The 26,578-nt window shown below is 45.6% G+C and overlaps 1 protein-coding gene and 1 long non-coding RNA gene across 3 annotated transcripts in view; both read left to right on the forward strand.

Moving 5' to 3' along the window:
- LOC147031502 (uncharacterized) overlaps positions 1 to 26,578 on the forward strand; it is a 566,858-nt gene that overhangs the window by 52,756 nt on the left and 487,524 nt on the right. The gene's annotated exons all lie outside the window — the stretch shown is intronic.
- ESPL1 (extra spindle pole bodies like 1, separase) overlaps positions 1 to 26,578 on the forward strand; it is a 180,285-nt gene that overhangs the window by 25,643 nt on the left and 128,064 nt on the right. For both annotated transcript variants that reach the window (XM_085864220.1, XM_085864211.1), the window contains exons 7-11: positions 11,109 to 11,351; positions 24,352 to 24,505; positions 24,648 to 24,780; positions 25,339 to 25,475; positions 25,559 to 25,693. In XM_085864220.1, the coding sequence (XP_085720346.1) occupies positions 11,109 to 11,351; positions 24,352 to 24,505; positions 24,648 to 24,780; positions 25,339 to 25,475; positions 25,559 to 25,693 (802 nt within the window). The remainder of the gene's footprint in view (positions 1 to 11,108; positions 11,352 to 24,351; positions 24,506 to 24,647; positions 24,781 to 25,338; positions 25,476 to 25,558; positions 25,694 to 26,578) is intronic.

Below are 26,578 nucleotides of genomic sequence, written 5' to 3' on the forward strand. Positions count from 1 at the left end.
TTCCGGACGACCAAATAACGAAATGAACGTGTTTCTAACTTACAACTACCATATAATGGCGTATTCGCAGTGTTTAGGGGGATTGGTATTTAAAAATGGGGTTCACAGGAGGAACCTGTCAGTGTTCCAGACTCCATGGTTTTTTTTTTGTTTTTTGTTTTTTTCTTCGGCATGACTGTGATGTTGACACCGATTTCGAGTGCGATTACGATTTAAATCGTTGAGCGGCAGCCTATTAATTATTATTTATATTATAACCGCACTAGAAATCGAAGTGTCAACATCACCGTCATACCGAAGGAAAAAATAAAAATAAAAAAAACAGGGAGTCTGGAACACTGACGCTAAACATTACCTCGACGTGTTTCGATTTATGAGTAACTTGCAAGTAACGTGTGTCAACGATCGCATAACGTACCTAAAACTTATGGCCAGCGTAGCGGAACTTGTGAGTCATACACTGGCATAAGTTGTAAAATTTAAAGCATGCTAAAATTTGAGGACAACCACAAAGTACAACGATGAAAGCCAGCGTACTATGACGTATGGCAGTGTTTTTCAGAGTGCTCTCAATGTTTCCAAAACTTACCCATGACGTATTGGACGTGCGCCAGCGTTTTAGACAAATTTTTCAAAAATCGGCATCAGCTGGCTAAAACGTCAAGGTGTGACTGGGCCTTAAGGAAGAAAGGCGGAGGAATACAAAAACGAGTAACAATGGCCTGGAGAGGACCAGAATGGGAAAAAAATTAGCATGCAGAAGATATCATGGATGCACATGAGGTAGTGATGGACAGTGCATTTGAAAGACTGAAGTGAGGAGGATAATATTGTTATGGCTGTGGAAATTCGCAATACACCATAAAGGTTCCTTAGATTAGCTATGCCGGTAAGTGAGTATTCAGATAGGTTTCCCCACCGTTGTTTAGATGGAATTATTCGTGTTCACCGGGCTGCGACTCTTTGAGATAACCGTTTTTCTTTACCTATCGTTATTTTGAACCTACACGCAAACAACAACTGCCACCAAGTACGCCGCAACGCCAAGCACGCAACAAATCTACACGCAAACAACAACCGCCACCAAGTAAGTCACAACGCCAACCACGCTACAATTTCCCTCACAACAACCACCACCATCTTCGCCACTACCCCCGCTTCCGAACGCCATCCTCCACGCTCCACGCTACGAAGGTTTCCGCGTCGGGAACCGTCCGAGAACGCAGGCAGGATTGGCAGAACAAAAGCTCTTGCGGAGCCTGTGGGGTTTTTCCCACCTATTTTCCCCACGCTTGGTGTGGAGGGAAGGGGGCAGGGCAGCTCGCTTCCGATTGGTGGATGCACGGCGTGAGGCGGTCGGAGTGAGGGAACGCCCCTTTTCAGGAAGCTTCTCGAAGGGAGGCGGAGCCGAAAACGGGGAGGAGCGAAGGGCGGAGCCCCGTGCTATATAAGGCAGACCGCACGCGGGCTCTCACTCTCTTGGTGGTCGAGGTCGAGTTCTCTCTCTCTCTCTCTCTCTCTCTCTCGTGGACGTCCGGTCGTGCTCCCTCTCCCTCCCTCGTGTCTTGGCGCTGATTTCTTCCCGTCTCCCGGTGGTCCTGTTGAGCGACCTGTTGGCGAAGGCGCGGGCCGGTGGCGAGTCCGGGCGACCCATCGGGGAGGCGCAGCCCTGCCGGCTGTGTGGTGCGAACCTGCGTGTCTGGCGAGGAGCGCCGGAGAGACCTTACCGCCCATCGTCGCAAGGCCTGGAGTCAGGCGTGGGGAGCAGACGTCGCGACCTGCCCACCAAGACACCTCGAGGGTGCAGGTAACCTGCACGTTATCGTGGGCCTTTTCAGTCATCCATGACCATAAAGTTCTCCAGACCCTGTCTACCCCCTTGCCTGTGAGGAGGTACATAATAATTAGTCGGTCGTATTGCTTTTGTTTTCTATTTCTTGCCTGTGATGTGTGTGTGTAGTGAATAAATTTCCTTGTGTGCAATGTACCCCGTTTGGCGCGTCCTCCTTTCACCCATTTGAAATGCCATCTTGCATCGCGGAATAAATAGTTGGGCTTTAAACACCCGTTAAGGAGAATCGGATCCGTCGAGTTCGGCGATAACACCACTCGGTTATCACTGTAGTACGGAACGGACCGCTTAAGCGGTTCGTGTCCCAGGCCGACCTGCCACACGGTGCAGCCCCCTCGGTAGGTTACCCGCGCGGGTACTTTGGTATATCGACATTCGGCGATTCAATGTTCCCAGTCCCAGTCCGCATTCGGTAGAATGCGGACTGGGCTGTGGTGAGGTTAAACCCCCACCCGTGACTGGTTCCTGGCGGTAGTTCCAGGAGGGTCACAACTGAATTGTCCGTCCGGTGGGCGACGCGGATGCGATTGGAGTTACGCGGCTGATCTCACGCCGGCGGGTGCGAATTCAATTCGTAACAATATGATGGTCATAGGGGGAATATTCCCCAATTGGGGGAATAAGGGGAAAAAATGAATGCAGTTTGGTAACTAGTCTGGACTTTGCGAGGCTGAGCAGAGGAGGGTTTCTTGGTGTAGCTTGGTAAGGACAGTGGCAGGAGGAGCAAGACCAGATGTAGTACGTTTGTGTAAAATATCCCCCGAACTTGCAGCTGTTGGGAGAGTTACAGCCATTGGGAATCCACTTCCTGCCTTGAGATACCATTGGTGTGGAAGGCATTATTGTGACTGCCTCAAGGGTGGGAAGCAGAAACACCAGTTCAAGTAGTTCCAGGGACTGCACTTTCAGTGGCTGTCCAGATAAGTGGAGAAGGATCTTTTCAACTCTTGCGTGTCCGAGCACAATTTATATTTTCTACGAGCTGTGATTTTGTCCGAAACTTGATTATTCCCTTACGCTGAGAGCGTAATCGGCAAATTTGATTGATCGAGGTGGCGTTAAAAGGCAAAAAAAAATTTGTTCGGGTTCTGCTAAACTGGGGTTTTTTCAAAGCACCAACAAGGCGATTTGTGTTCTCGTGTTGTGGTGTCAAAGTATATAATTCAATTGAAATAAAATAAAAGTTTCAAAGACTGTATAAATATTTTTCCAGAAGTTTACTGTCTTTGATGCACCGTCTTTTACACCACCTTGTAGAACACATTAAATTAGTTGTTCATCCTAATTGTTTGTACCCTTTATGATGTCACTAAAAACATAAATTAAGAAAAACGGTAACATTCCTGTTTGGAATGATTTTCAATTTCATTTGATTCTCAGACAAGCTGACAGACAAACAATTACCTTACTGCTCTGTGCGCTTGGGATGAGATTCTGTACAATTTGCCATATTCAGAGCAAAAGTACTGCTGAACTGCAGATTCATGTTCTGATTCATGTTCGACAATGTTCAAAGTATAAAATTCAATTGAAATGAAGTAGTTCCTTGATCATGGACTGATGTCTAGTTGATGGGAGACATCAGTCCTCAGCCTGGGGTTTAGTCTTGATCTGTCGATGGCAGCAATCCCTCCACTTTGGTTTCAGCTTCCCATGCAACATTAAGAACAGAAAACAGGTGGACGTATCTCTCTAAGTACGACATGATGATTCCTTTTTCAGCTGCGTTTGTCAATAAGATAATGTTGATGTCTATCAATTATACTGTCACGTATTGGCCCCATCTTATTACAAATCTACCGAGTTCCACAAACATGATTTCAAAAGTGTATGACTAAACAGAAAGAACATGATCACTGTCATCCTTGGGATCTCTCTTCCCTTGCTGCCTCTTTCCACCTCTCGTGCCTCAGCATATACATTCCTTCCATTGGATACCGAGAACCCTAATGTGGGTCCACACATCACAAGGTAGCTTTAAGTTACAGTTCAATTCAATCAGCTCAGATCTTCTATCGACCATTTTGCTGCATTCCACTCTCTGCTTGAGATTAATGGATTTACTTGACAGTGAATTGAAAAGTCCCGTGTTTACGAGGGTCAACTACAATGAAAGTGCTCTGACACCTGTTACAGGCTTCTCAATGGAGTACAGTAAACCCTAAAATATCGTGTGTAGGTTCCTGGAATATTCTGCGAGGATTAAAACTGTGTTCATGGAAACCAAGGGTGATTGGGAAGGGGGGTGGGGGTCGATTCTTGGGCTTCGAGGAAATAGAGGAAGGTTGGTGGCATCTGAAAATATACTTGTCATAATTGAAATAAACGTTTAATATATATATATATATATATATATATATATATATTTATAGTTATAGTGATATATATATATATATATATATATATATATATATATATATATATATATATATATATATATATATATATATATATATATATATATATATATATATATATATATATATATAGTTATATATATATATATATATAGTTATATATATAGTTATATTTATATATATATATATATATATATATATAGTTATATTTATATATATATATAGTTTTATTTATATATATATATAGTTTTATTTATATATATATATAGTTTTATTTATATATATATAGTTTTATTTATATATATATAGTTTTATTTATATATATATATATATATATATATAGTTATATATATATATATATATATATATAGTTATATATATATATATATATATATAGTTATATATAGTTATATATATATATATATATATATATATATATATATATATATATATATATATATATATATATATATATATATATAGTTTTATTTATAGATATATATATATATATATATAGTTTTATTTATAGATATATATATATATATATAGTTTTATTTATATATATATATATATATATATAGTTTTATTTATATATATATATATATATATATATAGTTAAATATTAAATAAACGTTTAATATATAACCAAGGGTCACAACAACCACCACTATATATATATATATATATATATATATATATATATATATATATATATATATATATATATATATATATATATATATATATATATATATATATATATATATATATATGAAGCATGTTAACATTGAAATAAACAGGTAAATAAAATAAATACAGTATGAAACTAGAAGGGCACTCAGAGCGCATACCTTTGCCATATAATGCTTGATCCACGAGAATGTATCGGGCCCAATACATTTTTGAAATATCATGCTCTGCAGTACTATATCGTTTTTATCCCTATCTCTCAATGGTGAAGAATCACTTAAAAATTCTAGTAGCTGGATCTGGAGCTTCACCAAAATCTAATCAGTTTGTCCTTGTTACACACCCAACCTGCCCACCAAATTTCTTCGGGATCCGTCCACGACTTTTTGAGATATCCCGCACACAAACAAACAAACAGTCGGGTGAAAACATCACCACCTTCACCTTTGGTGGCTGAGGTAACTAGAGGGGCACTCGGTAGAGCGCATACCTCCGCCACGTAATGCCTGATCCTCGAACATATTGGGCCCAATACATTTTTGAAATATCATGCTGTATATCATTTTTGGCCTTATCTCTCAATGGTGAAGAATCACTTTAAAAGTTCGAGTTGCTGCATCCGAATCTTCACCAAAATCTCATCAGTTTGTCCTAGTCACACCACCAACCTGCCCACCAAATTTCATCAGAATCCATCCTCAACTTTGAGATATCCTGCACACACACAGACAGACAGGGGTGAAAACTATCTCCTTCCACATTTGGTGGCAGAGGTAATAAACAAAAACGCAAGACTTTTACCTTTTTATCCCCCGCCGCGTGGCGGAAGGGGGATATTGTTGTTACCCGGGTCGTCCGTCCGTCCGTCCGCCTGGCTGGGCGTCAGCATTTATAGCTGTGAGTGCGATAACTCATAAACTGTTCGCCATATCGATTTGAAATTTGGGTCACACATGTACCACCTGAAAAGGAAGAACCCTATTTATTTTGGGCGTGGCCGGATCCAAGATGGCCGATTGGGGCGGTCCGTCCGGCCGGCTGGCTGGGCGTTAACATTTATAGCTGGGAGTGTGATAATTCATAAACTGTTCGCCATATCGATTTGAAATTTGGGTCACACATGAACCACCTGAAAAGGAAGACCCCTATTGATTTTTGGCATTGCCGGATCCAAGATGGCCTACTGGGGCGGCCATCTTGAAAGAAATTTTCGCCATATCGATTTGAAATTTGGTTTACGTACCACCTGAAAAGGAAGAACCCTATTGATTTTGGCTGTGGCCGGATCCAAGATGGCTGACTGGGGCGGCCATCTTGAAATTTTTTTTTGTAATAAATGGAAAAACACTTATCTGATTTCAATTATTTTTCAATGGCGGGGGATTCCCCATCTCTGATGGTATATTTTTAATGTATTACAAAACAGCGAGGTGTGTGAGGATAAACGTATAGTTACGGCTGTGGAAATTCGCAAATCACCATTCAGGTCCCGTAGGTGAGATAACTCTAAGTAAATGTGTAGTAAGCCCCAAACCCGTTGTTTCGAGGGAATTTATGTGATTCATTCGGGCTGCGACGCTTTGAGTTAGGCGTTTTTCTGTTTTATCTTTACTTTGAACCAATCACGTCTCAACCACCACCCTCACAACAACCACCACCATCTTCGCCGCTACCCCCGCTGACGAATGCCATCCTCCAATTTTCACATTACGACAGTTTCCGCGTTGGAAAGCGTTGAACGCAAGGAGGGAAAGAAGAAGGCACAACGATGGCGCATGGATTTTTCCCGTCTGACTTCCCTGCGCTTTGGAGTGGCTGAAGAGCGATGCAGGTCAAAGGTGAGAAAAGGTGGGGGCCTCTTTTTGGGGGAATAATGCTCTGGCTCCAAGCCAAAAAACTGACTCCCTCTGCCCCCGGACGGAGCGGGGTGGAGGGAAAGCGTGAGGGCATGCCCCCTTCGAGAAGCTTCTCCAAGAAGCTCGAAGGGAAGCAGGGCCGAACACGGGGGTGGAGTGAAGGGCGGAGCCCCGGGCTATTAAAGTCAGACATGGGCGGAGCGCTTTTGGTTGGTGCTCTGGCTCTCTTCGTCCTTTTCCTGTCTTCCGGCTCGCTCATCCTCTTCTCTTCGTGGTGGCCGCTGGCCTGATCTTTTGTGGGGTGGTCCCGAGACTCCGCTGGCGTGATGGAGCGTCTTCCATTCCCCACACCGTGACCTCGAGCAACAACGTTTCCCCCCCCCCCTTTCTATCCGCGCTGGGATAGCGCCGGAAACTCCGTCCGTGGCGTCGAGCGGCCAACACGTGCCGGTGCGAGGCACGCCGGAGAGGACTCGCCTACCACGCCAGGGCACGGAGTCGCGGCCAGGCGCGACCACGTCGCCAGACGTAGGAGAGGGACTCGACGGCCCAAAGGGAAGTCACCGTTTCTTTTTGGGGTTTTTTTTTCTGTATGGATCTTGTGGCGCCGTGTCTTGTAAAGTAGAACTGTTAGTGTTGCCGTGTGTACGCGTATTCGGTTGTAATTCTGCGTCGTTTATTTTGTTTTCTTGATATAGGTGCATTCTGACTGTTTGGCTGTATATGTGTGCTTTCCGTGTGTCGCGTAATAAATGTGCATTGTGTGAACTGTTTTCCCATTTCGTTTCGTCTTTTCTTTATTGAATCTCCATCCTGCTTCACATAAAGGCCATCTACACTCTTGGCTCGCAGACTTCCTCTCCTGTCGCAGTCAACGTGTGGCCCTAAATGGAGTTTTTTCATCCCCTCTTCCTGTGCAGGCTGGAGTTCCTCAAGGTAGCGTTCTGGGCCCTGTTCTTTTTCTGGTTTTCATCAATGATCTCTCGGACTCTCTGGAAAATCCTCTATTTCTCTTTGCCGATGACTCCACCCTCTGCCGTACCATCTGTCATCCCTCAGACCGGCAAGCAGCAGCTTCTTCGCTCACTGCATATCTGGATAAAATCACAAACTGGTCCAACACGTGGAACATGTCTTTCAATCCAGACAAATCTCACACTCTCACTATGTCTCTTCGAAAGGACCGTTTACAAAACCCCCCCCATCCACTTTCTCAACAATCCTCTGGAAGAAGTCTTTTCTTTCAAGCTTCTGGGTCTCACTATCTGCCATGACCTTTCCTGGGAAAGTCACATTTCCAACCTTGCCTCAAAAGCCAGTCGCCGACTGGGAATCCTCCGTCGTGCAAAGTCCTTCCTCGGCCCTCTTGAGCTCCTGACCACTTACAAAGCTTTTGTCCGTAGCCTGATGGAGTACTGCTCTCCCCTCTGGGCTGGTGCTCCTGCCTCCCACCTTTCTCGACTTCACGCTGTCGAAACCAGGGCTTTTAAGATCATTGGCATCTCCCGCAATGAAGCTGAGTCTTTGGGCCTCTCACTCAATCACCGCAGGTTGGTCGGTGGTCTTTCTGTCTTCTACCGACTCCTCTTCAGCCTTGCCCCCCTGCTCTCTCTGCGATTTGTCCCAACCACATTTCCACAGGGTGCTCAAGGTCCGCCAACAACCCCCTTCTGGTAAAACTACCAAAATCACGAATGACTGCTCATCTTCACTCTGTCATTCCTCTATTTTGCCGCCTTTGGAATAAACTTCATCACTCTATTCTTTCCCATTCTTCCCTCCAGGCTTTCAAAACAGCTGTTCACCACCACCTCTTATCTTCCCCCATCCAAATCCTCGATCTTTTCTACCCCCGATAATCCACCCAAGCCCACTTCCTTCAATTCTCCTGCTTTCCTTCCTGAAAGTCCCTGTAATGTCCATCTTCTCCTCGCCATGTTCCCCGTCCCATCCCCATCCCTCTCCCTTCCACAGTTCACCTGTGTCTGTTCCCCAATGTTTTGTCCCTTCCACTCCCGCCCCTCTTGTCTCATTCCTCCTTGCTGTGAGTTGTGTGTTAGCTCTCATACGAGCCTCGACCAAGGTATACAAAAAAAAAAAAGGGTTCGTAGTGGGCTTAATACGCCCGATAATTAATCGGAACCGTGGAGGCCGACGATAACACCGCTCGGTTATCCCGATAGCACGGAACGGACCGCTTAGGCGGTTCGTGTCCGGAGTCTGCCTGCGGCGAGGTACGATCGACCGGTCGACCATCCGCGCAGGTACTTCGGTAGATCGAATTTGGCGAGCAACCCTATCCTGCGCGAGTGGGCAATTGGCACGGTCGTGGTGGGGTTAAACCCCCACCCGTGACTAGCTCCCGGAGTTGTTCCGAGAGGGTCACGACAGAATTGTCCGTTCCGGTGGGCGAGGCGGCCGCCATTCGAGTCGAGCGGCCGATCGAAACGCCGGCGGGCGCGAATTCGCAACAATATTACGTACTAGTTCGTACTGTCCTCTGCCATAAATGGAAAACACAAGACTTGGCTCCAGAAAATGATACTGTTAGAGTGGTGGGTGGAGGTTAGAAAGATGTGGATCTAGAACTTGCGATGGCTGTTCGATCATCAGGAGCACGACAAAGTCGTCTGCCGCATTACCACATAGAAGAAGGGTAAAAACGATCCTTTGCCACCTTTATCCAGAGCAGATCTTTCCTGCTTGGAGAGGAAGGTATCAGATCGTGTCCTCTTCCAAAATAATGCTGTCTCTTTGGCGTCTGCCATGGTTTAATCGGAGCTTTCGGCCCTGGGTGCCATGTGGAAACTTTGGTAAATCCGCAAAGATTTCTCCCATATCACCGGTCCACTCAAGTAGGTAAATCCGCAATGGTTTCTCCCATATTACCGCATTGACTCGTGTTTGACGCACAGTCGATTAATTGATCCCACTAGTACGTGCCCGTATTAAAAAAAATAAAAAAATAAATAAACCACACAGGCCGTTTCTTCGTTCTAACGTGCCCGTACGTGCGTGACCCGGAAGTTTGATATTATTCGCAATTTATTTTTAATACCCAATTATTCAATTAGCGCCAACGTATTTTACCTTTTCGCAATGTCGTGGCAAGGAAAAACAAAAAGAGAAGAGAAGAGAAAAAATTTACTTCCTGGTTCGGAGCATACCAGAACTCTGATATTCCCGAAATTTATACACCGTCTAATATGAAAACGATCATAACTTGGGCCATTCTGTTTATCTATAAATGTGCATAAGAAATCGAGAAATTATTAGAATACACGAAGTCATCACTCTCCGGAAGCCCGTACGTTGTAACCCGTAATGGGGAACGTGGCTGTGCTTCCCTTCCCCATCGGCCACGCCCACGCAACAACGTGTCTTCCCATTGGTTTGGTAAATAAATGGCCATAACTTGGGAAGCACTTGTCCGATTAATGTCAAACCTTGAAAAGGCACATCCTCAGGTCCCCAGCAATATACCTGGCAAGTTTCAATTAGATCGGACCAGAGGTTGTCGAGAAACAGCGGACACACACACACACACACACACACACACACACACACACACACACACACACACACACACACACCTGGAATTATAGATAGATAATGCCAGCCAGCAGATGCCGCACTTTGTCCTTTTGCCAATCTATGTAACAACTCGATTTGTTTGCACAATGTGAGAACCTTTATCTGCCTTTTGGCATAACTAATTTCGTCCATCGTTTTATGTTTGGGTGCCATTATTAACTGTTGTGTGTCTCCCAGATCTTGTAGATCTAGTCTTCCAGGATCTCCGAATATCATTTCCTGTTCGATGACGATTCATTATTTTACTTAGCTTCGTTCCCATATACTGATCTGATTACTGTAGTTAACGGTGCACGAGAAACAACAAAAGGCTCGTAATGGAAGGTTAATCATACACGCAGATGCAAATAATAACTCAACTCGGCTCAAAAACCATGATTGGCCGAAATGAAATAATGAAATATTGCAATAACTAAATCGTAACGAAGTTGATCGAAACCTGCGATATTTATAACCCGCGACTTTCTTTTTGACACTCGATCCTGGTTTTCTTTTATCACCATTTTGTTTTTTGAACCCTTTCAACTCTCGAGGCTGTTTTACCAACCGTTATTCAAACATCCATGTACTCGAACAGCCGGATTTTTCTCCAAGGACCTCAGGGTTCAGAGGGTTAATTAATTTTAATATCTATCCTTGAATAACACCCCTTCCTGTCCTTTTCTCTTTTCATCCTTCCGTAATTTACAATGTTTTCCATTCTGGGATTTTTTTTTTCTGCCTCTCCAATGGTGCAGTTTATCTTTCTTTGGTTTGCAGCACATTGGCAGATTTTCTAGGTCACAGGGAGCCAAAGCGAGACTTCTTGTTCACTGTACTTCAAGCTGAATTGCGACATTGCAAAGCCCAGCGTGGTGACACTGCACAGGAGCGCTATAATATCATCTGTGACCTCCTGGAGCTCTCTCCTGAAGGATGCTCGCAACCATTGGATCGTGTCCATCACCTACTCGAGTTCACCCAGCTGCTTTGCTATCGTGACTATTCATCACAGACAGATTGGTATGTCCATATGCTTGATAACTTTTCTGTCTCTGCAGGTTTGATACATTTCATCTGCTGCTGATGATGCTTTGTGGTTTTTTTTTTTCTTTTTTTTTAGAATTTCAGAATTTTGTATCTACATGCATTTTTTTTTTATTGTGGACTAGCTGAAATACCTGTTGTATGTTTGGGGGGGGAGGGAGGGAGTGCGTGGGATCAGGGAGAGGGTGAGGGTGCATGGGGGGCAGGTTAAAGTGAAGCGAAGGAGATACTTGGTCGCCCAGGTGAACCTGAGTTTAGGAGTGAAAATGGAAATTGGTGGGGTTGTGGGAGGCTTGGTGTGTTGGGGTGGGGAAAGGTCAAAGTGCAAAACCATAATAAGGAATGGACACACTTGATGCCAATTTAGAGCCCCATGGGTCAGATGGTATAGCTAGTAAAACACACACACGCATGCACCCACACCTGTGTAACCATTGGTTAAATAGAGCAGCAAAGTCCTAACGTGTTGAACAGTAGGAAATTGTTTTTATTACATGTAATGCAATGACAATGAGGAACTGCAATGTCGACAGAGGATAAAGTGCAACTGACTTTGTATCGCTGAAGAACTTCCTGTTTTTTTGTAAACACTGTCGAGGCTTGTATGGAGAGCTAACGCACAGAAACACACAACGGGAGCAGGAGACGAGACGAGGAGCGGGAGGGAAGGAAAAAAAATCAGTGGGCAGTTGAGACATGAGGAGATCTGTGGAAGGGAGAGGGATGGGTGGGGTAGACAGGGTAAACAAGATGGTAAAGGATATTGTGAGTTTTGTTTTCATTCGAATGTATAAAAATTCCTTTGGGGCTTCCCACTCTGCGAGCTGCCAAGTATGCCTGGCCACATGTGAATGGGGGCTCTTGGAGACTTGCGCCTGCCATCTTGAGATTTTGTCCTTTGGATTTGTTTGTCGTCGTATGGCAGAGTTGAGTTTGATCGGAAACGCCCGTCATTATTACGGGCTTTTACACGAGTCGATCTTATTTTGATGGAGCAAATGTATGTATGTATATTTATGATCATAATGTCTTCTGCTTCTTCAAATTTTCTTTTTGCAAATTCTGCTGTGTGTGTGTGTGTGTGTGTGTGTGTGTGTGTGTGTGTGTGTGTGTGTGTGTGTGTGTGTGTGTGTGTGTGTGTGTGTTCTAACATAAAACACATTTGTAATAACTGCATTCATCAACGCTAATTTTTGTTTGTTACTTTGACTTATTTAATCGAGATATGGGCAAAATAATTAAAAGATACCATGTAAAAACCCGGCTGGGAAGTCCAATGGAAGCGGTGTATGCGGGGCACATCTGCTCTGTATGATTGGCAGCTTGAATTTCCATTCCAGTTTTTGATAAATTTTTCTTGACCTTTCCTTCCATCTCTCATTGATAATTTTATATATATATATATATATATATATATATATATATATATTTTTATATATAATATTTTTGCAGTTCTCGAAACAGCATGCATCCAACATACGGTGGTCCCAAGACAGTTTTTTTTTTTTTTTTTTTTTTTTTTTTTGGTATACCTTGTCGAGGCTCGTATGAGAGCTAACACATAACTCACAGCAAGGGGGCATGAGACAAGAGGGGCGGGAGTGGAAGGGACAAAACAGTGGGGAACAGACACAGGTGAACTGTGGAAGGGAGAGGGATGGGGATGGGACGGGGAACATGGCGAAGAGAAGATGGACATTACAGGGACTTTCAGGAAGGAAAGCAGGGGAATTGAAGGAAGTGGGCTTGGGTGGATTATCGTGGGTAGAAAAGATCGAGGATTTGGATGGGGGAAGATAAGAAGTGGTGGTGAACAGCTGTTTTGAAAGCCTGGAGGGAAGAATGGGAAAGAATAGAGTGAGGAAGTTTATTCCAAAGGCGGGAAAAAAGAGGAATGAAAGAGTGAAGATGAGCAGTGATTCGTGATTTTGGTGGTTTTACCAGAAGGGGGTTGTTGGTGGACCTTGAGTGCCCTGTGGAAATGTGGTGGGGACAAATCGCAGAGAGGGCAAGGCTGGAGAGGAGTCTGTAGAAGACGGAAAGACCACCGACCAACCTGCGGTGATTGAGTGAGAGGCCCAAAGACTCAGCTTCATTGCGGGAGATGCTGATGATCTTAAATGCCCTGGTTTCGACAGCGTGAAGCCAAGAAAGGTGGGAGGCAGGAGCACCAGCCCAGAGGGGAGAGCAGTACTCCATCAGGCTATGGACAAAAGCTTTGTAAAGTGGTCAGGAGCTCAAGAGGGCCGAGGAAGGACTTTGCACGACGGAGGATTCCCAGTCGGCGACTGGCTTTTGAAGCGAAGTTGGAAATGTGACTTTCCCAGGAAAGGTCATGGCAGATAGTGAGACCCAGAAGCTTGAAAGAAAAGACTTCTTCCAGAGGATTGTTGAGAAAGTGGATGGGGGGGGGGTTTCTAAACGGTCCTTTCAAAGAAACATAGTGAGAGTGTGAGATTTGTCTGGATTGAAAGACATGTTCCACGTGTTGGACCAGTTTGTGATTTTATCCAGATCTGCAGTGAGCGAAGAAGCTGCTGCTTGCCGGTCTGAGGGATGACAGATGGTACGGCAAAGGGTGGAGTCGTCGGCAAAGAGAAATAGAGGATTTTCCAGAGAGTCGGAGAGATCATTGATGAAAAACCAGAAAAAGAACAGGGCCCAGAACGCTACCTTGAGGAACTCCAGCCAGCACAGGAAGAGGGGATGAAAGAACTCCATTTAGGGCCACACGTTGACTGCGACAGGAGAGGAAGTCTGCGAGCCATGAGTGGAGATGGTCTTGAATACCATGGGAAGAGAGTTTGGTGAGTAGTGCAGGGTGCCAGACTGTGTCAAAAGCACGTGATATGTCCAGGGATACGGCTCGGATTTCCTGTCTGGCATTGAGGACCTCCATCCATTGATGGGAGAGCAGAAGCAGCATATCCAGGGTAGAGTGACCTGGTCTGAAACTAAATTGATGATCGGAAATCAAGCCATTGGAGAAGAGGAAGGATTTCATGTCTGAAGCGATGATGGATTCCATAACCTTGCTGATGATTGGGAGAAGGCTGATTGGTCTGTCGTTACAGGGATCTGTTTTTGCACCTTTTTTATGCAGGCAGTGATGTTAGCAGATTTCCAAGCAGATGACCTTGGGCAAATGAGAGGGTGAATAGAACAGAGAGAGGGTGAGTAAGAGCAGAAGAGCAGGCTTTGAGGACACGTGGGCTGATACCGTCTGGACCGGTTGCAGAATCTGACTCGAGGTTTGAAAGCAAGCTCTCCACCTTGTCAGGAGAAAAGGATACAGAGTCCAGGAACAGTTGGGTGCGACTGGGTAAAGTGGGTAGAGAAAGTGATGGGTTTAGGACACAAAATTTAGCTGCAAACACCGAGTTTAGACATTCAGCTTTATCACGTGTGGTATCAGCAGTGCGGCCATTTGAGGTAAGGGAGGGGATGGAGGGGGAACATACACCAGAAACAGATTTGATTAAACGCCACCAGGATTTTGAGGAGGGAGAGAGGTTTCAGAGTTCAGACTTGAGATGAGAAAGATGTTGTTTTATGGCTCTCCTGAGGGTATATACACACTTGTTCCGAGCTTGTAGAAGGAACTGAGATTGCCCTCAGTTGGGTTTGCTTTCCATGAGGCAAAGGCAAGTTGTTTCAAGGCAACTGCCACGCCACAAGCTTCAGTAAACCAAGGGCGGGAGGAAGGGTAGGACAACTGAACACGAGAGGGGATAAATCTGTGCATGAGGGAGAGCAAGTTTCTTTGAAAGAATTCCCAGGATGAGTTGATGTTTGAGAAAGTAGTGATCGGAGACCAGTCTGTAAGTTTGATGGCTGCTCGGAGACCCTGCCAGTCGGCTTGAGTGAAATGCCAGACTCGACGGCGGTGAGGTGGTTCTCTGATAACAGCCAGAGAGATGTCCACTTTGACAAGGACGTGGTCAGAAGAACCGATTGGAACGAAGGAAGAGCAGCAGATATTGTCAGGGAAATTTGTCAAAATCAGATCCAGAAGAGATGGAGTACCATTGGTTGAGATCTAGGTTGGGAAGTTGACTGATTGAGTCGCAGAAAGCTTTTGCTCAGGTGCCATGGCAGGTGAGAGAGGTACCCACAACTAGCCAACTGGCGTGATGACAATTGAAGTCACCACATAAGAGGAAGAGAGAGGTTGGATGAGAAGATAGAAGATGGTCCATGTTTTCGGATAGTGAGGTGTAGATGGAGTCATCACTGTTTGGTGGATGGTTCAGTACACATATAAACATGAGGTGGGAGTGGAGGGGAAGCCAAAGCCAGAGGTATTCCTGGGGGTGTGGGGGAGTGAGAGCAGTGCATGGAGAGTGAGGAATAGAGTCTTTGATGAAGAAGCAACACCTCCACCAGGACGAGGCTCAGATCTGTCATACCGTAAGAGAGTTATTCCATTAATATACGTGTAGATAGTCCCTTCCCTTTTGTCAAGCGGGACAACAGGGACATGTTGCAAAGATCTCATAGCTTGGTTTGCTCTCATCATTTCTTCTTCATTTCATTTCTAACGTCATTCCTACTCTTCTTTTCTGATTATTCCTGAGGTAAATCTGAGCCACGTGCGCCCTTCGCTGTGAGATGGGTCCTCAGCAAAGACCAAGCAGGCATTACACCCCCACCCCTACGTAGAAAACGCAACCTGCCAAATGCATGCGCAGCGGTAATTTCCACCCAATGGACAGGAAACGCACTCAAAACAACGCCCACGCAGCACGGAACACGTACTGAGGAGACGGAAGAAACAGCACCTTAGAAAGGGGTGCTCGAACACCACATGAGCGTCGACAGCACAGAGCTCCCATCCTCAAGCGATCCCTCAACCCAACGTTTGCGGTGAGTTATACAGTATGCTCAGCAGCTCGAGATTGTACACTCAAGCTTCTGATGATCTGGGGAAGATGGCCAGTTGCATTGAAAAGGCATACAAATTAATATCTCTTAAAAAGGCTGCACAGATGGTGTTTTTCACAACACAGGAAACACACCCAGCATGATGCCCATGTTGCATGGAACACGAATTGAGGCCGATAATAGTAAAACAACAACCACGCCACGTTCGGTGGGATGCTAGTGTGCAAGGCGCAAGTGGCGCATTCCTTTCAACCCATTTCTGGACTAATTATATCGATTGGGTTTCACCCCACGCACACGATGGCAGAATCGGGCAAACACGAGTGCTGGCCACGTGTGTAATGGCGGATCTATGTGCACTGTACGGAATGTGCTCGAAGGCAGACCCGTCCGCCGCTGGCGACACTATCATACAGAGCAGGGCACAAATGGACATATTTTACTGTCTGCATGGGTTTGCCATAACATCGTACCTTCGGTCCTCGCTGGCGGGCGTGGACGGTAAACGTCCCCCCGCCTCCACGGCTAGCGAAGCCGTGATCCGGTGGAAGCATGCGGCACAGCCCGGGCCACATGGCGCACACGGAGCAGGTGTGCGGGACCAACGCTGGTGCACATGGAGCAGGCATGCAGGACCGACGCTGCCCCCAGCCAGTCGTCAGGGCATGACCTCGGGGTTCTTGCAGGGCGATTCATGGTGGGGAGTTTGGTGTGGGTGATTTGTATCATGTCGTGAGGTCGGAGCAATATATTTTTGTGGCGTGGGGTCATCTTGCCCCGAAGGGGGTCGGGGCCAATCAGAGCGCCTGATTTGGGTGGCGACACCGCTTCGCGGTGGCCCCTGCGCCGCGGGGCCTATAAAGGTCGGAGCGGGGCCGTTTGCTCGCTCTCTCTGCCCTGTCTCATCTCCCAGTCAAGCTGGACTTCGACTCCGCTTTCTGTCGTCATCACCTCTTCTGCCTTCTGTCGTCATCGCTGAACTCCTCCTCCTCTTCTCCGCCCACACGACACTGACTCCACCCTCCCAACTCAAGCCCCTCCTTCACGCCCACAGTCTAGTCTCTTGCTTCGGGCAGCTCGTGTTGACGCGCCAGCTGTCGGGGGAACCGCACCACGGAGCATTCCCCCCAAACGTATTGGTGGCGCGTTCGGGTACCGCATATCAATTATACAAAGGTACCGAGAGACCGTAGCCTCAACTCCTCTCCTGTCTTGCTTCAATTCCTCTTCGTGTGTGTGTGTGTGTGTGTGTGTGTGTGTGTGTGTGTGTGTGTGTCCTGGCACCTGTCAATACAAGTAAGCCTGCAGAAGATTGTTATCATTTTCGGGTTAGGTCTGTTCTGCATCCGCTTTCATAAGTTGCTTGTTTATTGTCGCACCACACCCTTCTTCCCTATCTCTGCACATCACACACCGATAAACCTATTCTCTTTCCATATTATATATACCTTTCCTCGCCCATTGTAATTAAATCATTATTAGAAATGTTCCCTGCTCGTTTTTGTCTTTTCCTTCATTGATCCAGCATGGTCTGAATCTTAGCTTAGCCGGGACTTTATTCCCAACAATCCGTTCCTTTTTGCCGGTATGTCCTTGGCAGTGTCGCTCGGCTGCATCCAATCCGGTAAAGTGATCCGGTCCGGTGGAGTGATCCGGTTCGGACAAGGCAGACCAAGGGCGCCTTCCCCGGTAATTAAATCACGTAGTTATTTTTAGGTAACCGGATTCACTGGACGGAGGACCCGAAGTCACGTGGTTGAGTTATTGGCGTCCACGGTCGGTTAAGCCACCCGCCGTGTCACGGAAATTTCCGTGTGTGATTGCCTACAATTCCGGGGAGTCTGGTGGGAGCCGAGATAGCTCCCCCCCCCAGTGGTCTTCTCACCCGACCCATGGCCCGCAAATATATATATATATATATATATATATATATATATATATATATATATATATATATATATATATATATATATATATATATATATATATATATATACACAGTCGACTAGGCGTAAGTCGGCAGCGTGTAACTCGTCACTTCGCCAAAGTCGGCAGCGTCAAAAAGTCCCGAATTTATCTCATGTTAAGTCCCTATGAATAAAGGGTCATCCCTCTCTAAGTCTTCACTTCGTCTAAGTCGTCAGATGTTGTCCGTTCCCACGTAATGGAAACTCAAGTAAATTACCACTCCTAACTCGTCACATGGAACTGCTGCCTCGTGAGAATCCCGATTTCATGGAATCGTGATGCTCGCTCATTGGTTTACACCGCCAGTGATAGGCTATTTATAACTGCGTACACACGTTGATCGCACTGCAGGCAGTACAATGGCGACTAAGCGTAATCTTACAACTAAAACCTACCAAGAAAAATATGGCATTATCCAGTTTTGCGAGGCAAACCCACTGATGAAGAAAACAGCCATAGCTGAGAAGTTGGACATCAAACGGCAGACATTGAACGATATCTTGAAGAATAAGGGCACGATGTTTGGACAAGTGGAGAAGATCGCGAGGCCGGTGGTAAGTGTGAAACGCGTGAAATGTGTGTCGTTTGAAGATGTCGATGACTCGCTCATCATCTGGTTTCGGCAAATGTCGGCTCAGCCAAATATTCGGTTTGACGGTGAAATGTTGCTGCTGAAGGCACGTAAATTCGCTGCAAACCTCGGGCATGATGATGCCGAGACCTTGCCGATGCACTGGATAGACAGATTCAAAGTGAGGTGGGGAATCGGCAAGGTCAAGAAGTGCGGCGAATCAGGCAGCGTGGATTCGGCAGTGGTGCACCACTGGAAGGATGGCAAATTGAAAGACATCTTGGAAAGGTATCAGCCTCGGGATGTGTACAATGCCGATGAGACTGGGCTTTTCTGGCAGATGCTGCCAGAAAAATCTCTGGGGTTCGTTGGTCAATTCCATCATGGTAATAAGCAGGCGAAGTTGTTGTCTTACAGTTGTTCATTATCTTTACTTTTGATAAACTGATTCATGAATTCCATCTTTGCTTGACCACTTTCCAACTCACCAATGAACCCCCACCTATGCCCCGAGGATTGTGTTTTCGTTTTGGAACAATAGCCGGCTCTCACACATACGTGTCCAGGCCACGCGCGACTTCATCCTTCACCCCACTGCCATCATGAATGTTCGCATACGCGCAAGTCGTCACATTTCTAAGTCGTCACTTTTTTTTTCTCGATCCCGATGGTGACGACTTGCGCCTAGTCTACTCTGTGTGTGTGTGTGTGTGTGTGTGTGTGTGTGTGTGTGTGTGTGTGTGTGTGTGTGTGTGTGTGTGTGTGTGTGTGTGTGTGTGTGTGTGTGTGTGTGTGTGTGTGTGTGTGTGTGTGTGTGTGTGTGTGTGTGTGTGTATATATATATCTTCTTCTTCTTCTTTCGGCTGCTCCCTTTTAGGGGTCGCCACAGCGGATCATCCGTGTGATCCGCATACTGATTTGGCACATGTTTTACGCCGGATGCCCTTCCTGACGCAACCCTGGTCGCCTCTTACGACACAGGGATATGGTACACCTATTTTAACCGGGGTATACACCGGCCCAGTATACTGGTACTCATTTTGCCGACCTCGGAAGGATGACAGGCTGAGTCAACCCCCTGGTGTATTAATTCAGTGGCCCAACGGGGCTTGAACTCAGGACCTTTTGGATCCCAAGCCGCTGCCCTAACCACTGCGCCAACACCAGGCTGTGTGTGTATATATATATATATATATGTATATATATGTATATATATATATATATATATGTATATATGTATATATATATATATATATATATATATATATATATATATATATATATATATATATATATATATATATATATATATGTTTTGGGTTCTGACTTCTGATTTACAGTATATATTTGGGCAACCATCCCCCCTCCACCATTGCCTCATCTCCCCATAACACCCGTCCACAATCACCCCCACAAAGCCACACCCACCATTCCCACCCCTCCCCCCCTTTCCTCACTCCCAGACAAAGCAAGCATGGTCAAAGATGCCTATGCCTCTGCAGCGACATGCAGTGAAGCGTGCCGATTTCACGCTTGTGCAGATTAATGAATATGGCGAAGCAGTGGTTTCCCCAGAAATTGTGTGCGTGCGTGCGAATCTCTGGCTGTGAGGCCGGTGTCAATTACACCATTAGCATCGTGCATCGGCAATTCAGCTGCACGCGTTCCTCATACATCGAGAAATAATGCAAGGTTATTCAAGGCTGAATGATGTGAAAATATCGAATTTGTCTTCTTTCTTTATTTATTAAATTTACTTTTAAAAAAAATAATAATTTGTATTCACCATCGAGGCTCGTATGAGGGCGAACACATAACCCACAACAAGAGGGGTGGGAGACGGAAGGAAAAAGCTTGGGAACAGATGGTGGTGGTGGTGGTGGTGGTCATATGGTAGCTTTGCTGCTGGGGTAGCTATCATTTATTGAAGTGCAACTGTGTCGCTGATGTAGTGCCCCTCTACCAGTACACACACTGGAACTGGTACTCATTTCGCCGACCTCAGAAGGATGACAGGCTGAGTCAACCCCCTGGTGTATTACTTCAGCGGCCGACGGGGCTTTAACTCAGGACCCGAGGATCCCAAGCCACCACCCTAACCACTGAGCCAACACCAGGCTTGGGAACAGATGAGATCTGTGGAAAGGAGATGGATGGGGTGGGTTACATTGGTTAAAAAAGATGGAGCTCTGATATATTTAGCTAGTCTGTATAGATGTATTTACTCTGCATGTATTTTTAGGTGGGAGGAGGAGGTTTGGGCATTTTTGGAGAAGCAGGTCGTCATGCAAAACGCTCTTGGGGAGAGTGAACACTCTTGATACCAAGTTTGGGCACCATGTGTCAAAGGCTGTTAGCGACCTTTGGAGGGAAGAATGAGATTGAAGAGTATGTGAAAGTTGATTCCACATGGGGGGGGGGGGCAAAGAGGAACAAATGAATCGAGGTGAGCAGCGATCCTGGATTTCACACAGCAATGTCATGATAAGAAATTTGTCTTCTGTTATATTATTGGTTTTGTGGTGGGCGCGGGGTTTCTCGGACCTGTTACTCGACCTCCGACCCTGAAGCTGCAAGCCACAGACAACTCTGCAACCCCAAAGGTTGCTAAGTAACCATAGACCCTCTGCAACCGTCTGAGGCTAAGTCTGGCAGGGTGCCTGCTCCCAGTCTTGTGTTATCTTACCAGTGATTTATCCCCACTCAGATGGGGGAACCGTGCTCTTGACTTCCCACCTTTGTATCTCCTTATTCCATATGGCTGAGCAAAACTGAAGGTGTGAGGTCTGCTACCGAATGGAGCAAATTACTGGGGGAAAACGTCCTGTCTGTCTTTTTCCATCATTGGTTTGATATAGAGTGCTAATGAACAATTAAGCAATTTTGAGGCAGTTGACTCATGATTCAAAAGCATATTTACAGGCACAATTCATAAGGCAAGTATTTGCAAGCGCAGTATCACAAAGAATAGAAAATAATGATCCATTGGCACGGAAAGATCCCCTTAAACAATCTTACTTGACTAAAGATGGCACAGGTGTGCCTCACTCACTCGTGTAGTAGATAGTAGAAAAATCGTGCAAATTATGATAAAAGCATCAAATTTGGCATTTCTGTTCTGCAGGGCTTTCTGATCAAATCTGCCTGATTGGCCATTTGAAAATCCAAATTTTGAAGAAAAAAAATTAACTACAAAAAAATTTGAAGTCACAGCTGGCTGAAATTCTTGAAGCGCAAGTGAACATCACAGCCAGAGAACCAAGGGGAGATGCAGTCATCATTGATGGCTCAGCACTTATCAATGCCCTACCTCCACGCACTTCAAAGATATTTGATGACTATGCTAAAGAAGACATCATCCCTAAGGTGGAATCCTATGGTGCCAGGTACGAGAGGGTGGACGTAGTGTTTGATGTGTACAAGAAGTCAAGTCTGATGTCCGAGGCAAGGTCAAAAAGGGGGCAAGGAATCAGAAGAAGAGTGACAGGAATCAGTAAGACCCCAAGTAACTGGAGAAGCTTTCTTCGAGATGACAGCAACAAGACTGAGCTGTTTCACTTCCTTTCGGAAAAGATGTGTGAAGCACAGACGACAAGCACAGTCATTGTCACAAAAAGAGAAGATGCCATTAGCAACACAAGGAAGTCACTGGATGCTGTCTCCATGTTGTCATGAAGAAGCTGACACTCGAATATTTGTACACGCCAGGGATGCAACGATGGATGGTAGCAAGTCCATTATAATTAAGGCTGACACGGACGTACTAGTCATAGCAATATCTGTACTGCCATCCTTGCAGGAACTAGGTCTTGAGAACATGTGGATTGCCTTTGGCCAAAGAGCCAAGGCACTATGGATATGGTCCATGAGGTAGTTTCTGCAATAGGGCCTGAGAAAGCGAGAGGGATCCCATACTTCCATGCGTTCACTGGATGTGACGTCGTGTCTGCCTTCCACGGTAAAGGGAAGAAAACTGCATGGCAGACTTGGAACGTCTTTGATGATGTTTCTGAAACATTCACCAATCTCGGCCAGCATCCAACATTGATTCAAGATCTTGACTTTTTTTTTTTTATTATTTTTTATTTTTTTACAAATTTTTCAAAATGTGGATTTTCAAATGGCCAATCAGGCAGATTTGATTAGAATCCCCTGGAGAACAAATGTGCCTAATTTGATGCTTGTAACATCATTTGCACGATTCCTCTCAAATTGCTGTTATCTGCCCCACTACTCTGGGAAAAGTAGAGAGGGAGAGAGAAAGTTTGGGGGGTGGTAGATGGGGGTGGGACAGCCCTCGCTCACACGACACAAGCAGGTTGTCTTGCATTGGTCCAAAGGTGGAGGGAAGGAAGTGTGTGTGTGTGTGTGTGTGTGTGTGTGTGTGTGTGTGTGTGTGTGTGTGTGTGTGTGTGTGTGTGTGTGTGTGTGTGTGTGTGTGTGTGTGTGTGTGTGTGTGTGTGTGTTGCGGTGCAGCATACGTGATGCGAGCTTTCGAAGAAAGGGATCGAGGTGCGTATTAGTACTTCACCCAGCTGGGACAGAGGTTAATCGTTGATAGCTCTCTTGTACTCTTTGTGCGTCAAGTAGACAAATTAGGGAGCTTTAGATATAGAGAGGCAGATTGTGTAAATCGGTTTGGAGCCGCTGCGTGCCAAGAGCCTCGTGTCGCCATCTGCTTGTGGAGCATCGACCCAGTGTGATTTTTTTTTTCTTTCCCTGTCCCTTAACTTGAACGGCAGGCGGGCAATCTTGGTTCCATGTCCAAGTTCTTGGTGTGCAAATCGGTGCTTAGCTCTGGTTTGCTCTGGATTTTATTATTGCTGGCTGGGGTGTGGCTTTTGGGGGGAAAGCAAGGGTTACCAAGGCACACTCTGCCCTTGGATAAGGTCGGGCTTCAGGGAGCAAGTGTCACCCCACACACTTTGACCCCTGCGTGTCACGTCCCCAATGGTGTTGCCAGCCTGCTGGTGCTGCTTTCGCGTTGTTGGCTACGCACCCAGCAATTACTTCGTTACAGGACATGTAGTCTGGGTATATGGCTGCACTCACATGATTGTGGTGTCATTGTGATGTAATGTGTGTATGGTTTGTGCTGTGGGAAGGTGTGAGGGGAGAAGGACGAGAAAATATTTGAATTGATGGGGGAAGGATGGAAAGTGTCAAATCGCAACGGGGATGGAACCTGCTAACTTCACGCATTTTTCCTGTCTCTGATATGAGGTTTTGGCGGGGGGTGGGCGGTTTACCTGACTAACCCAACTACATCTATGAATGAGGTATCGAACTGAGGATTCCTTATGTGTTGAATGATTCCTGCGGTCCTTTTTCCATAACTGCAACGCTAAAGTCCTGTCTCCTGCTGCGTTGGGGACAGCTCATGACTGAGTCAGTTATTTTGGTTTTCAGGATTTTTGTTGTTGTTTTGGCCACAGTCAGTGCATGATCTTGAGTGTTTTCACATCGCCATGCCACAATAATTAATTTCTCCAATGTAATTGTCGTGCAGTAAAACCTGACTTTTTTTTTTTTTGCCTTACCATGCTTTCCAAGCACTGCATTGGACTGTGTGGAAGAAGTCTTGAGACTGCTTGAGAGCTTGCAAGAGGAGAATGTTAAAGCCTTGAACCCTGGCCATGTGATTGACTTGAAGGCCATTGCTCATCTCTGGCTCTACATTGTACATGTTGAGGATGTAGCTGCTAAGGTAATTTGATGGAATAGAACTTGCTGCTCCCATTATTGTTGCCATAATTCCGAGTTGAACGAGTTTTTGATATTTTGGACCGTACGGCACTGTACTGTTGGATTTCCTTGTGATTTGGTCACTGCGTGTTGGTTTGTGGCAGGCAGTGGAAAAAGATTCTGTGCAGGAGAAGGTTCCTGTGCTCGAATTGGACAATGTGAATGATCTCGATGCTGAGGAGAAGCAGATTGAGGATCCACGACTCCATTCCAACCTGTGCTTCTTGCCACCCAACGGTCCGTCCTTTATCCTCACCACTACTATACTAGAAAAGGAGCCGAGCATGCATAGGTGTTCGTTCCACCCACTGGTTGGACAGTTCGCCTGACTCCACCCACAATTTCGAAACTCTGGCCATAAATTTAGAAACGCTTGAATTGCACTTTAGAACCCTTTCTCTCAAGCAGTGCTTTTACCGCGGAGGTCCCGCAGTTTCTTGCTATTATTTCCGAATATTTTCTCTTAAAATTGTGAGTTGAACAGGTGACTAATGGCTTTCTGTGAGGTCGGTGATAGTATGATGGGGGAGCACAGCTGCTGTTTTGACTTGGGAATTCCCGCTTGCTTTAATGAGAGAAAGGAGTGGACCCTGGGGAGGACTTTTGTTGGGGAGAGGGAGGGATTTGGAGAGCAAAGATGGGACAGAATTGGGAGGTGAAGGCTATGGTCTTTTAATTGAGTTAATGTCTGGTGCATGCGTGTCATCGGAAGTGCCTTTGTTTTTCTGAAAACTTGTATTATCTGGCATTGAAGGAATTTCGTTCTAATATTATTTCAACCGTTTTGTCCCCAAGAGGCTGAAAACCTGGATTTGGCTCTTGAGCTGTGGAGGGATGTACTGTCTGTGATAGAACTGGAAACTCTTTACTGCCCCTCCACGACACTACTTTCCCTTCAAGTCCTGACTCAACTTTTCCGTCTCATTGGCAAGGTTAGCATTGTTCATTCAATGTAACATCTGTTCTACCCCACTTGTTTGATCATCTCATCCTTTATTTGCCTGCACTTCCTCAGCCTTTGCAAGCATTGTGGGCCTGCCAGCTGGTGGAGCGACTTTCTGAAGTAATGGGAAATTTGCAGGCATCTGTACTGGCTCTCTGTCAGGCTGCAACTCTGCTACTTGAATTGCAGGTTCCCAGCTATGCGCAGGTAAGCTTACTTTGTCCAAATCGCACGATATCACATGTATATCAAAAGTCTGTCGTGCTTTGTCTTTCAGTGAGAGTATTGTAACAGATGTCCTTGCACAAAATTAAGACTGCCCCCTTTGTTGTTCTGTGGCATGTTTTCTTGTATTCCTTGCCAAATTTTTATCTTCAGAAACATCTGCCAATTTATTGTTTGCCACTGATGACCTATTTTCTTTACAGCAAGTCTCCAATTTAACAGGGGATGTGTTACAAAAAACGTTTCGTTATACGAAACTACGTTATTCGGATACGATTTTCCCATATACAAAGTTATAATGGAGGGACTCGTTGACGGGGAAAAAAAAAAATCTTGGTCGCCCTAACTTAATTTAACCTTCAGTTAAGTTGATATTCGACATGCTTAAGTACACTCCACCACAGGGTGAAACACATGAGACTGGGAGATAAAGCAACATGGCATCCACTGAGCGATTGCCATGTTGTTGCTTCTCCACCAGTGGGTAACGCGATGTCACTTCTAAACTCGGACGGCACGCGACTGTATTGAATCTTTTTTTGCAAGTGCTTGGCACATAACAGGCCTGTAATACAAATTTTCGAACAGCGTTCAAAAGGACTGGCGCGACTTGAATCGACATTTGGCCCATGATGTGTTGACCCTTTGAACCCTGAGCTCCTTGAACTTTCTGCTCCCCAACCCTGGGCTCCCGACAGTAAAATCCGGCCACTTGGGTATATGGAGGTATGCATAGTGGCTGATAAACCAACTGTTCAAGTATATGGAAGTTTGAATGGCAGCTAGTAAAACGGCCACCGGGATTCAAAGGGTTAACGACGTTCTGTCACAATGACGTAAATCGGTGGCTTCCTGTATTTTTACCTC

This window comes from Eptatretus burgeri, chromosome 2 (assembly GCF_056783735.1).
Source record: "Eptatretus burgeri isolate ZD-2024b chromosome 2, Ebu_testis_v1, whole genome shotgun sequence".
Classification (NCBI taxonomy): Eukaryota; Metazoa; Chordata; class Myxini; order Myxiniformes; family Myxinidae; genus Eptatretus; species Eptatretus burgeri.